At 41.1% G+C, this 15,359-nt stretch overlaps 2 protein-coding genes across 10 annotated transcripts in view; one reads left to right on the top strand and one right to left on the bottom strand.

The window, feature by feature from the left end:
* ak6 (adenylate kinase 6) overlaps positions 1 to 10,568 on the bottom strand; it is a 39,659-nt gene extending 29,091 nt beyond the window's left edge. For all 4 annotated transcript variants that reach the window (XM_061816111.1, XM_061816113.1, XM_061816112.1 and 1 more), the window contains exons 1-2: positions 10,430 to 10,568; positions 10,283 to 10,357 (exon numbers count right to left, since the gene is read on the bottom strand). In XM_061816111.1, the coding sequence (XP_061672095.1) occupies positions 10,283 to 10,319 (37 nt within the window). In that variant the 5' untranslated portion in view covers positions 10,320 to 10,357; positions 10,430 to 10,568. The remainder of the gene's footprint in view (positions 1 to 10,282; positions 10,358 to 10,429) is intronic.
* Positions 10,569 to 10,576: 8 nt separating this feature from the next.
* Positions 10,577 to 15,359, top strand: part of rad17 (RAD17 checkpoint clamp loader component) — a 72,512-nt gene continuing 67,729 nt past the window's right edge. For 5 of the 6 annotated variants that reach the window (XM_061816108.1, XM_061816106.1, XM_061816104.1 and 2 more), the window contains exons 1-3: positions 10,577 to 10,717; positions 10,950 to 11,061; positions 11,477 to 11,698. In XM_061816108.1, coding sequence (XP_061672092.1) covers positions 11,020 to 11,061; positions 11,477 to 11,698 — 264 coding nt within the window. In that variant the 5' untranslated portion in view covers positions 10,577 to 10,717; positions 10,950 to 11,019. The remainder of the gene's footprint in view (positions 10,718 to 10,949; positions 11,062 to 11,476; positions 11,699 to 15,359) is intronic. The other variant, XM_061816105.1, reaches the window with a different exon arrangement.

Genomic DNA, 15,359 nt, shown 5'->3' with positions numbered 1-15,359 from the left:
AAGTGTGAGTGGAGGTTCGCTACCTCATTTGAACAGGAAATTGAGTGACAACAGTATGAGGCTGCAGAGGTAAGAATTCTCCGCCACTTGTGGTAGAAGCTTGAGAATTACCTCAAACAGAAAGTAATTGTCACACTGTTCAGGGGGAAGTCACTATAGTCACCCTAGGTGAATCACTGACTCCAACAGGGGAAAAACAAAGCAAAATAGTTGATAAATAGCAAAATAGTTGATACAGAACATTTGAAAAAAAAATGTGTAAGGACTAGAAGTTTGTAGAAAGCCAATGTCCTACTAAAACAAAACATCTAAATTTGTGGATAACACAATATGACTTTGCTGGCCAGCTCAACATACACACAAAAAATATATATAGTTAACCTGCAGGATAAAATAAGAGAAACACACACACACACACACACACACACACACACACAAAAAAACCAAAAAATCAACAACAACAACAACAACAAAAAGCTGGACTCAAGATGATGTGAAAACGGCCATAAAAGGTATCACATCTCATAAAGTTGATGTAACATAATTCGTCCAGGGAACGGAAGACTTGAGAAAATGTTACCACTTAAATGGTGTGGAAGTACAACAAGTTTGGATGACAGCAAAGCACTTTCTCACAGCAGCAGGGAGTTCAAGGGTTAATATCGCGCACTTCTGCTACATTTAAAAAAAAAAAAAAGCAATTTTTTCTGCCATTGGAAGAGCAAAATAAAACAACAATGAACCATTTGAAGAATATAGAATTGGAATAAATGCATGTTTTAAAGCAAACAGTGGTATTCCTGAAGATCACACTCCTGGGAGTGTGTATCAAGGGCAATTAAAATAATGCTCTTCATGTGAATTCAAATAATCCTATAAAACAATGGATTGAAAAACATTGGGTTGACAAACTGACTGGCAGCCTGTAACAATACGTTAATCAAGCACTACACGCAGAAAGAGTGCTCCAAAATAAGAAAAAGAAAATTGACACCTTTCTGACAGAGAAAGGAGAAATTTATGGAGCTTTATGCGAAACATTTAATAATTGTGGCTGCAGATCAGGAAGAGAGTAGCCATCTCCCCATCAAAAATGTCACAACTAATGCTCCCAAAATGCAACTTTTTAATTTGTCCCATACGTATTTTGGGAAGAGATGGCTTGCTGAAACGAGGACTGCGCTTAATTCCCTCTCTGACAGGAAAAATAGAAGTAAAAAGAAAAAAAAGGAATTACTGGGAGGACAGTTAAATATCTTACAAAATAGGAATCCAGCACTCTTTTATTACACCTTACATATTCCAAACAAACCTCCCACAAGAACAGGAGATTTCTTGCTGCAAACAGCTCAAGACGTGATTGAACAACCACAAAATGACATGGGAAGTGACTCATTGCATGTGACAATGTAGTATAAGATAAACTTATCACAGCCCACACCAGACAAAATCATGATTATCTGTACTCAGATGGTAAATCAGTCATGGTGACAGGAACAAGACTGACTGACAAACTAAATGCACTACACAAGGAATGGACACCAACACACACGTCATTACAACAGGAGTGGGAGAGTTTGGGACAATTTGTTTTGGTAGTACGAAATGTTCCTGATTGGACAGAAAAAGAACTTGGATTGGGACGACTGAACTGTACAGACAATATATTATTGGACAGTCTTAAACAATCTGAGACCAGGTGTTGCTGTACTCACGGTGGTATCACAATCTACACAGAAAATACTGGAAAAAGAGGAATAGCGACAACTACAGGGAACACAGTGACACATGCAGAGCTACTACAAAATTTGCTCATAGCAGTTAAATTACCAAAAGAAATAGCCATATGTAAAAGTGCAGTACACACATCAAATACAGACAAAAAAATCATTAGGAAATGGATTTACAGATAAAACAGCAAAAGAAGCAGCAGCCAAAACCTTTATGGGATGAGCTGACCATGTATCCAATCAAGACATACTTTGAGATGATGTGTTAAACAAAATGCAACAACAAAGCTTACCAGCAGAACTAAAAATGTGAAAAAAATAAGGTACTACATTACAAAATAGGAATTATGTCAGCACGGATCAAAAAAAAAAATAAAATAAAAATAAAAAAAATTCTACCAAAAATATTGTTTCAAGTGGGCGGCAATCTTGAGCCATGGGAAGTCTCAGGTCTCAACAGGGGGAATGGTAGCCCTGGTACAAAGGCATTATATGATCCATGGATTTAACTTGTATGCAAAAAAAACTTTTTTGTAGGGCTTGTTTGATCTGTGTGTGACATAATCCACAAGGGATGTGCATCCAAAACATGGTCAGTTTCCTCAAGCTACACATCCATTCATCCCTCCATCCATTTTCGTAGCTGCTTATCCTCACAAGGGTCGTGGGGAGGGCTGCAGCCTATCCCAGCTGTCAACGGGCAGGAGGCAAGGTACACCCTGACCTGGTTGCTAGCAAATTGCAGATCACATGGAGACAAACAGCCGGACTCACAATCACACGTAGGGGCAATTTGGACACAATGATAGATTTAGTCTAACTATACATACATTACAAGCACGTAAGGGTCTCATTCCATTCAAAACACTGTTTGGGAGACCATACAAATTACCAATATTTTCCACACAATGAGAGATAGACGAATGATGAAGGAAAAAAAAAACACAAGTGGGTCCCTTTCAGGAGTTATTAACAACCCCAAACAGCATAAAAAATTGCAAAAGGGGTACTTGAGTTCATTTGTTCATTGTCGGAAAGTTTTTGCTTTTGAATATTTTTAACACACACAAAACTAATTTGTTTTTATTGGCCACTTGTAAGATAGCTGTTCTCATTCCCACTGCCAAGGTTGCTGTAGTACGGCTACACATGGGAGTGAAACTGTTGTCATAATGGCAACTAAACAATTAAATTTTACTGTTGGGTGTTGGATGAAAACGCTACCCATTATTTTTCTGTTCGAGTGGTACCTGTGGGAACCACTCAAGGTCCCGCCCAAAAAAAAAAAAAAAAAAAATAGATAAAATAAAAAACAAATTGGATAACTACATACAAAAAACGTGTCCAAAAGATTGTGTTTTTTGCACAGAATCCAGAGATAATACCAATGCTATTAATTGAAAACGAATGCAAAAAAAAAGTTGGGGGATTCTGTGTATCAATTAACTTCTCTTGAAAAACAAAAAAAATGTTTTCTAATGGCATGTCACTAGGAAATTTCAGATGCGTCAATTTGATAGGACTAGAAACAAATGGGGAATTTTATCAGCATTGATGTGTAAAGCCATTTTTGTGCCATTGTCATGGTGGTGCGGCAGTAACTGTCTTTTTTATTTTTTTACGCCGTATGCCTTTCCTGATGCAACCCTTCTGCATTTATTCGGAGAGAGAGCTAGAGCCAATCCCAGCTAACTTCGGGCAGCGGCAGACTACACCCCGAACTGGTTGCCAGCCAGTCGCTGTGCAGATGTCGACACCATCACTGAGCGGGAATCGATCTCACGCTGCCTTCACTCGAAATGTCCCTCTGAGGGAAACCCGAACTACAACGTAGCCCTCAAGAGAAATGAGTTCGACATCCCTGCACTACACCATTTAAAAAAAAAAAAAAAAGTAACAAGTTACTGTGTTTTAATAACCTTATTACTGCCATTTGTCTATTCATCCTATATCTGTTTATGAATTAACATCTACTGTACATGCAGTTTTATCCGAACACTGGCATAGACCGAGCAAGAGCTGAATGACATGGACAAAATAGCAGAAAGAAACACATGGATACACCTTACACACTGTAAAAGGTCATCTCAGCTGAGTCACCCAAGGGGAAAGGTGAGCAAAGACCGGGATACGGTGGATGCAGATTTATAGTATCTGAAAATACCTGAAGCCTGGTGAAGATTTAAAAGACACTTGACTCATTTAGGGGTGACTTGGTCGACATGACTTCAAAATGGCTAAATAATGTTGGGCTGCAACATTGACAGCCGTAATGATATTTTTGTTCATATGCTACTTTTGGACACCTGTAAAGCTGACAAAAATACATAACAACAGAACCAATAATTATACTCAGTCAACTATGCCTACAACACATAAGATAAAGAGGCGCAACCTCATTTCAAATAACTTTGGTAAACAACTATGTGGGAGGCATGAGAGGAGGACTCCATGTGTGCCTCCAAGTGAATCAGTTCAGCACTTTTTCAATTCCTTGGCAGAGTCTAATTGCTGGGGATTCCATCCTTGGGCTTATGCTAAATGAAAAACCGCACTTTCTTCACACCATTTGCCAATTTAATGCTACCTTAAAGCCGAATGCCATCCAAAAGAGTACGTATACTAAGGAGGGAGTATTTTAACCGAAAAAGCCTGAGGAACATTTTTTCATTATTATGATTATCATTTTTACAAAAAGGAAACAAAACTGGTTGTTATTAATGTAGAATGCAGCTAACTAAACTATAAACTACTATAGTTACATCACATGCATGGGCCCTGGGCCACTAATGAGTGTAATTCCAACAGAAATCCCAACACAATGTACCCTTGGAGGTAATGTCTAAAACAACTCCGAACACCACTTGACAGAAATGGAAAAGTGTTAGATTATCTAAGTGTTTATCCAACAACTAAGGCAGTAAATGATAAACTGGTATTTTCTACTAATGTTGCATTGGCTAATTTCTCCTGTGTTAGCTTTACAGGGACATATTTTAAGGTGGGAAGTCTCAACAAAACATGGTGTCATGATATCCATCTGCAAACTGCCCCACTGCTCCCATGCAGCGATTTGTTGTGGTGGTGTGTTGGTCAAAAGTTGTATGACACATTGATAAATGCAGCAGGAACGTGTACACTGGTATCACTGCTCTTATCTGTGACTGTGTTTCCATCCAAAGCAGAGGATATACAATTGGCCGCATCCATCTTTGGACCTCCCCTTGGGTTCTACCAAAGGCGAAGGTCCTCTTGGAAAGATGGAGATCTGACATACATTGATGCAAATGGCATCCCAACTGCATTGCAGATGAGTATAAATTGGTTAACGAGATTGCTGTAGGATGGGAATCCATCTTGTTATGGATAACTCTAAATAAAAACGTTGACAGAATCAACTACATACATTACAATGTACAGAAATTAGGTAATTATATTGAAGCAGGCTTTATTGCCATAAGGGAACAACCAACTGCAACCTCACTCATGACGTTCCAGAACTGCATAGCGGTCGACATGCTCCCGGCCGAGAAGGGTGCAGACTGCTCACTTGTTCGGTGACCAGTGTTGTTTATTCCAAATATCACAGCACCTGATGGATCACGCACAAGGGCCATTCAAGGCCTCTGCACCCTGAACCACAAGATGAAGGAGCACTCTGGTGTAAACACATAAGCCAGGTCTGATTGGTGGGGGGAAAAAAAACAAACAAAAAAAAAGTTTGGCAATTCTAAAAATTTGGTGTTCTCTGTCCTAGTTTCTATCGCTGTTTGCAGCTATTCTTGCATTGTGTGGATGTTGTTGTATTCCCTGCATAAAGGCATCACTTAACCAACTTATAACCACTGCTATTGCACCGACAAATTCAAAATTGGCAGAAATATATCCACTATTGGCACAACAGAGTAATGACAGTGATATTGTTGACCACAATGATGACGTTATGACTTCTCTTCCAGACCTGTTCTCTGATCCAGAAGATTACAAGTAATTAGTGCTATATTTTCCTCCCACTGTAAGCCGAAAGGGTGATCTATTAGATGATTTAAGGATTTGAGCAAATGTAGGATAAACAGGAGGATAATGTAGAAATAATTGTAAATAGTATTAAGTAACTGCTTCTGACTGCAATGAAGAAATGCTTTGCTCTGCTCCAATTCAGTTACTGTTTCTGCCTGCAATGAAGAAATGGTTTGCTCTGCTCCAATTCAGTTACTGTCTCTGCCTGCAATGAAGAATTCTTTGCTCTGCTCTCGAAAACGTGGTAGCAAATGTAGGATAAACGGGGGGAAATGTAGGAAAAATTGTGATCATAATTATCATACATTTGCTTCCAATAAAGAAATACTTTGCTCTGCCCTAGATAACGTAGCAGCCTCCTAGCAGGAGATAGCAAGAACAAAAACATCTAATCATCAGAACTGTTTGAACTGCTGCCTGTTAAAGAAATGATGACCACACATGTATTCAGCAATCTACCACACATGCACACGCACTTTGTTTCAAACTGTTTTGCTTGTCGTCTCCTTTTTGTATCATCCATGTAAATAAGGGCGTCTTAAAACTAAATAAATAGATGTGCTGAGGAGAGGATAATCAGAGAGTGCAGTGGTGAATTGTACGAGACAGTTCCTCTCCTCTCTCCTCGCGAGACTTGAACTGTTGTCTTTGCTTCCTTTTTTGTTCTGTTTAATGAATGTCTGATTGGTGAACCTGACACCAGTGGTCAGTGGGACTAAATGGGAGCTTGGGTGAATATACCACAAGTTCATGTGTTTTGGTGTTAACACTTTCAACTAGTCATTTATCATTGGATTTATCTTCGATCTTTGCCTCGTCGTTCTGAGGACCAGGATTTCAATCCGGCCTCACCTGTATGGGGTTTGCATGTTCTGCTGCCGTGGGTTTTCTCGAGTACCGTATTTTTGCAACCATAAAGCGCATTATATTAGCCACACGTGTGGGTGCAATTTCAGTATTTAACATGTACATAAGGGGCACCGTATTATTGGGAGCCTGCATGGTGGCACTCACAAAACAGTGAGGCACAATTGTACCTTTATTTTTGTATGCAACTACGATGAAAATTTCAGACCCGTCCATGATTTCTAAGTGGGAGAACTTGCAATATAGTAGGGTCTTCAAATACTTTTCTTCACTGTATCTGGTTAATAAGTGGTCGAGATTGACACAGAAAGCTTATAAAAGTCTGGACACACAAAAATACTTCATTGCTGGATCTGTTCTCAATCAGGAATAAATACCACATCGTGATGGACCCACTAATTTTTACAATACAAATACTAATATTTAAATAAATTACCCCTGGTTTTACACAAACTCCCATTCATCAACTTTGATAGGAAAAAAAAAAATAGGGCAGGGAGTAGTCGTGGGTCTAACTCTGCCTTGTGTATTTTTTTGGATGATGAATGAGAACACACCTGTTGGCTGGACTATCCCGTTTAATTGCCGAAATCTTTTCTGGTCTTTTCAGCTGGTATGCTATAGAATGATCTCTTTGAAGAACTGTCTCGTATACTGTGACAACCAACAGCACAAAGGGTCTCAGGCATGTGAAAAATCTGCTCCGGTTCAACGACTCCCGCACTGCCTTTTGACTGGCAATATGGCGCCGTAAAAATGGTGACGTCACGTGCACGAAAGGACCTAAACCACTTAGTGATATATAGAACTGTAGCATAACTTTAAAATCTATTCTAAAGGTGACTGGAAGCCAGTCTCAGGACTTTACATTTGGAGTTATATGCGCTGATACAAGCAGCACAGTGGAACAGCTGCAGAGCATTGACCTCATAGTTCTGAGGACCATGGTTCAAATCCCGGCCCGTCTGTGTGGAGTTTTCATGTTCTCCCCGTACCTGCATGGGTTTTCGCCGGGCTTACCGGTTTCCTCCCACGTCCCAGGCATGCATTATTCGGAGACTTAAAATGCACTCGGTGTGATTGTGAGTGCGACTGTTGTCTGTCTCCGTGTACCCTACATTTGGCTGGCAACCAGTTCAGGGTGTACCCTATCTCCTGCCCGATGACAGCTGGGATTAGCTCCAGCACTTACGCAATCGTCGTAAAGAGGCTCAGAAAATGGATGGATGGATGGTTGCTCTGACACTTTGCTGGTCAGAACCCGAGCTGCAGCTTTCTGAATGACCTGCAGCTGTTTAATGCTCTCTTAAAAGGCTCTCGTATGGCTGATATACTTTTCACAGAACACAATAACACCACAAGTTCCCTTACATTCAAGGAATGTACTTTTGAATCTATTAATCGTACGGGTTGTTTTCACGTGATGTCACCCGTTGTTCTCCCTCGGACGGCGGCCATTTTTTTTAATCCCTGAGCTCGTTAGTCATACATTCGCAAGGTGGACGACATTATGTTTCTAACTGCATTTATTGAAGACGCGACCGATAGCACATCAAGCCCAGACTGACGACTGGGATAACTGGCATTCACACATCATGGGACTCAGGAGTGCGTCACAAAGGCGCAGTAGTATGCTCTTGACCTTTTACTCTATGTGACAGAAATCATGATGGAGAAGCAGGGGGATTGGACACTTGCCTGCTCAAATTAGTTCAGTCCTATGTTTTATAGTTAGGTTGTTGTAGCAAGCGAAAATTGCTGCAGTGTGTGCTAAGCTCTGTAACGTCCATGCACCATTCTTCGTTGAGAAAAAGCATAGTCCACCGCCTTTCGTTTTCTATGTTATTATACAGGTAAGTGCCCATATGAAAATATATATATATGGGCTCTTACCTGTATGCTAACACGGAAAATGAAAGGCAGTGGAATATTATTTTTTTAATATCATGGCAAACTCCATTTATTCAATTTTTTTTTCAAAAAGTAAAACCTGTATATTAGTTCACCACAAGCAAAGCAAAATGTTCATTAGGTGTTTAAAATTTTATGACAATGGCAGAAAGACAAAAGAATAAACAAATCCAGTATTTAACAAAATTCTCGAATCTTTCAAGTGACTAACAAAAAAACGATCTTATCTGTAATGTTGGCCCTCTGAAAAGTGTATCAATTAAGCTTGTTAGCTCGGCGGCACGATCAGCACGATGGAGGTTAAAGCCGGGCAGCGTGATAGCAGCGTCGGGCACTCGTCCACAAAGCCAAGTCTCTGTTAAGCACAGAGCCGCAGAACGTCCAAAATCTTGTCAGAAGCGTTAGACAATGTCCCTGCTTTTGAAGGTGGACTCGTACCCCAGATTGCAAGCCTCTTCATCGCGTGGCTTTGCAGAGCACGCCGACTAACAACTCTAGAAAAAGCTTCAGTGAATTGCCGAGAGTCGTTGAAAAAAAAAAAAAAAAAATCAGAAGAAGGCTCTCTGATGGTTAGCAAGTCCTCTCTTGTGTACATGAGTCCTGAGACTACCGTCAAACACAAAAAAAAACAAACAGTAATGGAGAGCATTACAGAGGCTACAACACTGGTAGGTATAGGTATGGAGGTTAAATGGCGGTGCGCAGTGTTGTATGGGCAATTCAGCAAAAAATGTGATTTCAGTGGAAACAACCCATTGTAAATGTGACATGTTCCATTAAAGGTCAAGTGTCATACCTATAAACATTCTAAAATAGATATTATAGTGAAAAATACATACAACAGTCACTCCAATGTCCATACGAAAAAAATAAATATGAACAGAGAGCACGTCATTCATGCGCAGAGTTGCTTAAGTCTCATTCGAAATCCAAGTGGTAGCCATATTACCTGCATTGTCTATTCATTACGTTACACCGCGACATTTGCTATTGAAAACACTCTATCCCACCTACGATGAGCCATGGAAGCTCTCACAATCTCCCAATCAAGTGAAATGACTCGGAAAATATTAACCTATCGCTACGAGCCACATTTAGATGATATGCGGATCACTTCTAAATTACAACAGACTCCCAGACAGTATGTAGCGTACTCAGGCGCGCGCGACAACAACGCAGCCCGGCCCCGCGATGAACCACCCCGGCCGAAAACGTGATTGGTGCTGCGAGGTACATCGACACATTTAGGTCCCCTGACCTACGTGCACAGATCTTTTGTTACATTCTGAGAGGATTACACCGCCCTCAAACTATTATTTTTTTTTAGTAGCTGTATACACACCTACCGATCATTTGGAACCCACAAAGCTCTCGTTCTTTGTACCCGTGCACTCCATTTTTCACGACAAACCGGGTCTTTTTGAAAAGTATGAAGAACGAATACACCCTCCCAAGTCTTCGAACAACACTTCCTGCTTCTTCTAGAAAACAAATCCTCTGGAGGGTTTTCATGGCAGGAGTGACAAAGGCATGTACGTCAAAATCATTTTATGTCGTGAAAATACGGATAGATCCATTCCGGATGCCTTTTTTCCCCCCATTAATATCATACAAAAATCATGCATTTAGTGACTGTGGCACTTTAAAATAACTAACACTTGATATGAAGTCAAAACGTCCTTTTACTATATTTTACTTAATTACTTTTAACTCTTGTGATCCATACAATTCCCCCCCAAAAAAGACTTTAATACCTGTTAACAGAATGTTTGGTTGTCTCCTCATTTTCATCGCAGCTAGATCCCAACACGTGTCCTACTTATAGCAACCTGAAATCAAGAATAAAAAACATTGTTCGGTCTTCGAAATCTTTTCTTAAACATTTACAGTCACAAACGGACCTCAAACGTTGATTCCAGGGATCTTAGCCTTGTGGTAATTTCCAACCAGAGAGTATCGGGTGGATTTTTCTTTGTCAAAGAATGGCTACCGTAAATTGATATATCACTTCAGTTTACGTAAAACGTCCTGCAATTTACGGCATTTTGCGTGCACTGAGTTTGAAAGGCATTTGTATACTGTGTTTCCGTAGTCATAGATGTTTACAATAGTACTGTCCTTTTTTTCTTGGTGAATTTAGTAACCTAACAGGTTGATTTATGAGTAGGTGTTACTAATAGTTGAATCTGGTAAGTTTATTCTTACGTCATTTTAAAAATTACCACCTTGTTAGGCATTATTGAATTGATTTATCCAATCCACCAGTTTGCTGTGAAATATAGCTTGCGTCATGTATTGAGAATGTCGAATTTACTGTATGAGAGACAAATGATTAAGATATATATATAAGTGTGTGTGTGTGTGGTGTGTGTGTGTGTGTGTGTGTGTGTGTGTGTGTGTGTGTGTGTGTGTGTGTGTTAGTTAACGCTTAGGAATTTACTGCTTTCTGTCACGCAAGACTTGGTGCCCTGTCAATGGTCAACAGTCAAGAATGAAAAAGCCGTCACTGGAAAACAAAGCTGCTTCAAATAGTGTAAGTTTAAAACGATCTGTTGGGCAGTTTCTGTACCCGCCTTTGAATGAATGGGGTTAATAATGGACGTTATGATAGCTAAAGTCCTAAATTGGTCAGGTGGCTAGAATCCTAATGACAAAATGCATCCTTTCAACCAAGTTCACTTAGTTGTTGCTGACTCCAGCTGTCTTAGTTCAACCGTTTCTTATACTGCCTTTGTTTTCCTTGCCTCCATGTTTAAAGTAACAGCTAAATGCAAATGATGTCTGCTCATGAATTTTAAGATTGAAAGTAAAACACTCACACTTACAACATAATGTACCGATAATTGTATGCCTTTGTGTGTTTATTTTTCAATGCTACAAATTAAAATATGTATAAAACCTTTAACTGCTGGAAGTAAATGTTAATGGAAGTATGTTCTTTCTTGCAGATGACCTGTTGGGTAGATTCTGCTTTCACTGAATTAACAGGAGAAAATTTACTTGCTTTTGGAAAGAAAAGGGGTCAGGTTTTGAGTCTCCAAACTGCAGCGAGACCTCGCAGGAGGAAAGGGGAGACCATCAGCTCAGACCCTGGTATGATGTTCCCCCAGAAGCCCATTGGCTACGAACAGCCTGAACCCTGGGTGGTCAGATACACACCGTGTTCAAAGGTATCCCTCCCGCCATCCTACTAATTTTTAACTGTCAACATGCATACTCAAATATTGTACAACTATATGAACCATAAACATTAAAATTAAAAACCTTGTAATTACTTCCAATGTGGTCAAGGCTAGGTATAGGTATACTATGATATGATAAGAGGTAATCGGGCCAATATCAGGCCTGAAATTCTGTAGTATGATCTACACATAAACGCTTAATTAAATGACTTAAATGTATAGTAAGTATGTCAAGTCAAATGGAGAGCTAGCTTAGAGTAAAAGGTCAGCATGATTACATTCCTGTTATTATCCATCCATTTTCCGCTTATCCTCACAAGAGTCGCTAGAGTGCTGTAGCCTATCACAGCTGTCAACGGGGAGAAGGCAGGGTACACCCTGAACTGGTTTCCAGCCAATTACAGGGCACATGAAGACAGTCACACTCACATTCACAACTAGGGCAATTTAGAGTGTCCAATTAAAGGTCCACTGACCGATGTCCGACGACGTAATTCTTCTCTCAGGAAAGTAACAAAAGATCCGTGTCATAATAACTCCATAATGTAAGTCCATCCATACATTTTTTTTAGCCGCTTATCCTCACAAGGGTCATGGGGACTGCTGGAGCCTTTCCAAGCTGTCAACGGGCAGGAGTCAGGGTGCACCCTGAACTGGTTGCCAGCCAAACGCAGGGCACATCAAGAGAAATAGCCACACACACATCTAGGGCAATTTCAAGTGTCCAATTCATTTTGCATGTTTTTGTGATGTGGGAGGAAACCGGAGTGCCCGGAGAAAACCCATGCAGGCACGGGGAAAATATGCACACTCCACACAGGTGGGGGTGGGATTTAACCATGGACTTGGACCCACTATACGCCTACTATTGTAAAGATTCATAACAATAATCTCAATATAATATTATTCTGCGCCTACGAGGCCCTTAAAGGGTAATGGCGATCCCCCTTCCCATGCGCTCACCACCTGTGGGAGGGGCCACAGTGCTCTGGAGTAGTGGGAACTAAGCGATGACCGAAGGTGGGCACCTTGACGATCTGATCCTCAATTACAGAGACTGGCCCTAGGGATGAGGTATATCACCTTTCTGGCAGGGAAGTAGCACGAGTTGGTGTGTGAGATTCAGAATTTCAAGATTACACGCACAACTTGTGGTCTGCTACCAGTCCTCTTGAGAGGGGTAGGACTCTCTTCCACAGTTGCAGTTGCCCACTATAAGAGGTGTCAAGCAGATGAGAGTATTATTGGGGTAATTGAGGGTACTTATTGCCCCTGTGGCCTGGCTCAGTGGACGAGAGGGTAACCTTTCTCTTCCTCCGGGTGGGGGTTTGGGTCCTGATTGTTTTTTGTGCCTATGCCCAATGTTCCCTCTGAGCTGCGCACCTGAGCAATTGCGCACTTGTACGACACACACAGCGCACATGAAAACAGATCCAGCGCAGTGAACCACAGCCTGACTTTTTTCCCCTTTTTTTTTTTTTTTTAAACAGCAGTACGCAGTCTTGAACAAGATGGTGCTCGGCCACACCAAGTCACACACTCTACTTGCTTTTTTATCTGACACCGCTCACCTCGCACTCTTAAAGGGGTACGCTCATAATTATAAACATCGCCCATGCTTTAGTTTTAAACAGTCTTGGAATTGTAGAACAAAGTAGAGTGAGACATGCTGCTTATGTTTACTCTACATAAAAATTGCAAAAGTACAAAAAAAAAAAAGAAATGTTTGTGAATAATGTGAAAATTATAATAATAATGAAAAAAGTGGTGAAACTGGATGAGATTTTCTCTTTTTTTGAGGAAAAAAAAGGTCTGGTCTGAAGCCAAAGTAGAAAGTAGATGAGATGGTGTATAATATTAAAATTCCACCTTGGCGCAGCTTGATAGAGAATGAAAGCACAGGCAATACAGTGCACAAAAAGCTAATTCTGTATTTTAAAAATAGGAGACCTCATAACATTATCCTCAAAACTGTTTGGTGGCATCATTCAGCTTTCAACATGCATTGTTAAGATATTCTGCAAGCAATAATTCAGTTTTACATTAAGAAAAACAGACGGGGATATCATTGTGGGTTAAAAATAAATAAATGAAACAAAGTTGGAGGTGACATTTCAAATTTAGAGTTCATAGTTAGGGTGATTTGGTTAGCAATGTATTTTTTTGTTTGTTGACATTTTCATTCCAAGTTTGAAAAAACACAAAATTGGTCAGAAAATTTTCTGACGGTAAAGTAAATGCTGTAATCTGTATCTTTTAATGAGGCATGTAACTTCAATTGATAACACCGATCTGACCACAGTGCATACGCCTGATGTTGCTCACCGTGGTCAAAGGGAGCACTCATGGGCTTAGCGTGTTTGCTCAGACACGTCTAAAATTAGAGGGAACGTTGCCTATGCCGTAAACCAGTAGTTCAGAGTGCCCAACCTTTTGGAGTCCTTGGAGAGGGTGCTGCACAGTGCTCCTGATGTGGATGCCATAGTTTTGCTGGAGGGCTTCAATGCTCACCTGGGTAATGACGGTGAGATCTGGAAGGGTGTGATTGGGAGAAATAGATCCCTGATCAGAACCCAAATGGTGTTACATTGTTGGATTTCTATGCTGATCACGGATTGTCCAGAACAAACACCATGTTCTCGCATAAGGGTGGCCACACGTCTACTTGGCACCAGGACACCCTAAGTTGCAGTTCAATTAACTTTGTCATTGTTTCATCAAACTGGCGGCTGCTTGTCTTGGACACTCGAGCGAAGAGAGTTGTGGAGCTGTCCGCTTATCACCACCTGATGGTGAAGTGGCTATGATGGTGGGCGAAGATGCTGGTTCAATGTGGCAAGCCCAAATGTATTGTGAGGGTCTGCTGGGGAGACCTGGGAGAATTCCCTCTCAGGAGGAGTTTCAACTCCCGCTTACGGCTGAACTTTACCCACATTTTGGGGGATGCGGGGGACATTGAGAACGAGTTGACCTTTTTCTGCGCATCCATTGCCAAGGCGGCCGACTTGAGCTGTGGCTGTAAGGTAGTTGGTGCCTCTCGTTGCAGCAATCCCCAAAGCCATTGGTTGGCACCGGGGGGAAGGGATCCTATCAACCTGGAGGCGGTCTCCTATCGGGCCTCAATGGCCTGTGGGTCTCCTGAGGCGCCTGATGGGTACCGGCTAGCAAAGCGGAGGCAAAAACCTGGAGATGGGAGGAGTCTTCCTTACTGCTTCGAGGAAATTTTTGTCCACCATCTGGTGTCTTGGGAAGGGGGAAGGGATGTGAGGATGCAGCAGTGCCGATCTGGACTTGAGACATTGTGAGTGGGTGGGGAGAATACTTCAAAAACCTCCTCAATTCCACTGACACACCTTCCCATGAGGAAGCAGAGTCTGGGGTCTCTGAAGCAAGGTCTCCGATCTCTGCGGTTGAGGTCACCAACATGGTTAGAAACTCCTCGAAGGTAGGGCCACGGGGGTAGTTGAGTTCCTAAAGGTTCTGGATGTTGTGGGGCTCTCCTGGTTGACACTGCAACATCACGTGGACATTGGCGAATATACAGTGCCTTGTGAACGTATTTGGCCCCCTTGAACTTTTCAACCTTTTGACACATTTCAGGCTTCAAACATAAAGATATAAAATAATTTTTCTTTTGTCATGAATAAAA

The sequence above is a fragment of the Syngnathoides biaculeatus genome, chromosome 4, assembly GCF_019802595.1.
Source record: "Syngnathoides biaculeatus isolate LvHL_M chromosome 4, ASM1980259v1, whole genome shotgun sequence".
Lineage (NCBI taxonomy): Eukaryota > Metazoa > Chordata > Actinopteri > Syngnathiformes > Syngnathidae > Syngnathoides > Syngnathoides biaculeatus.
This window is presented reverse-complemented; position numbering and strand designations above follow the sequence as displayed.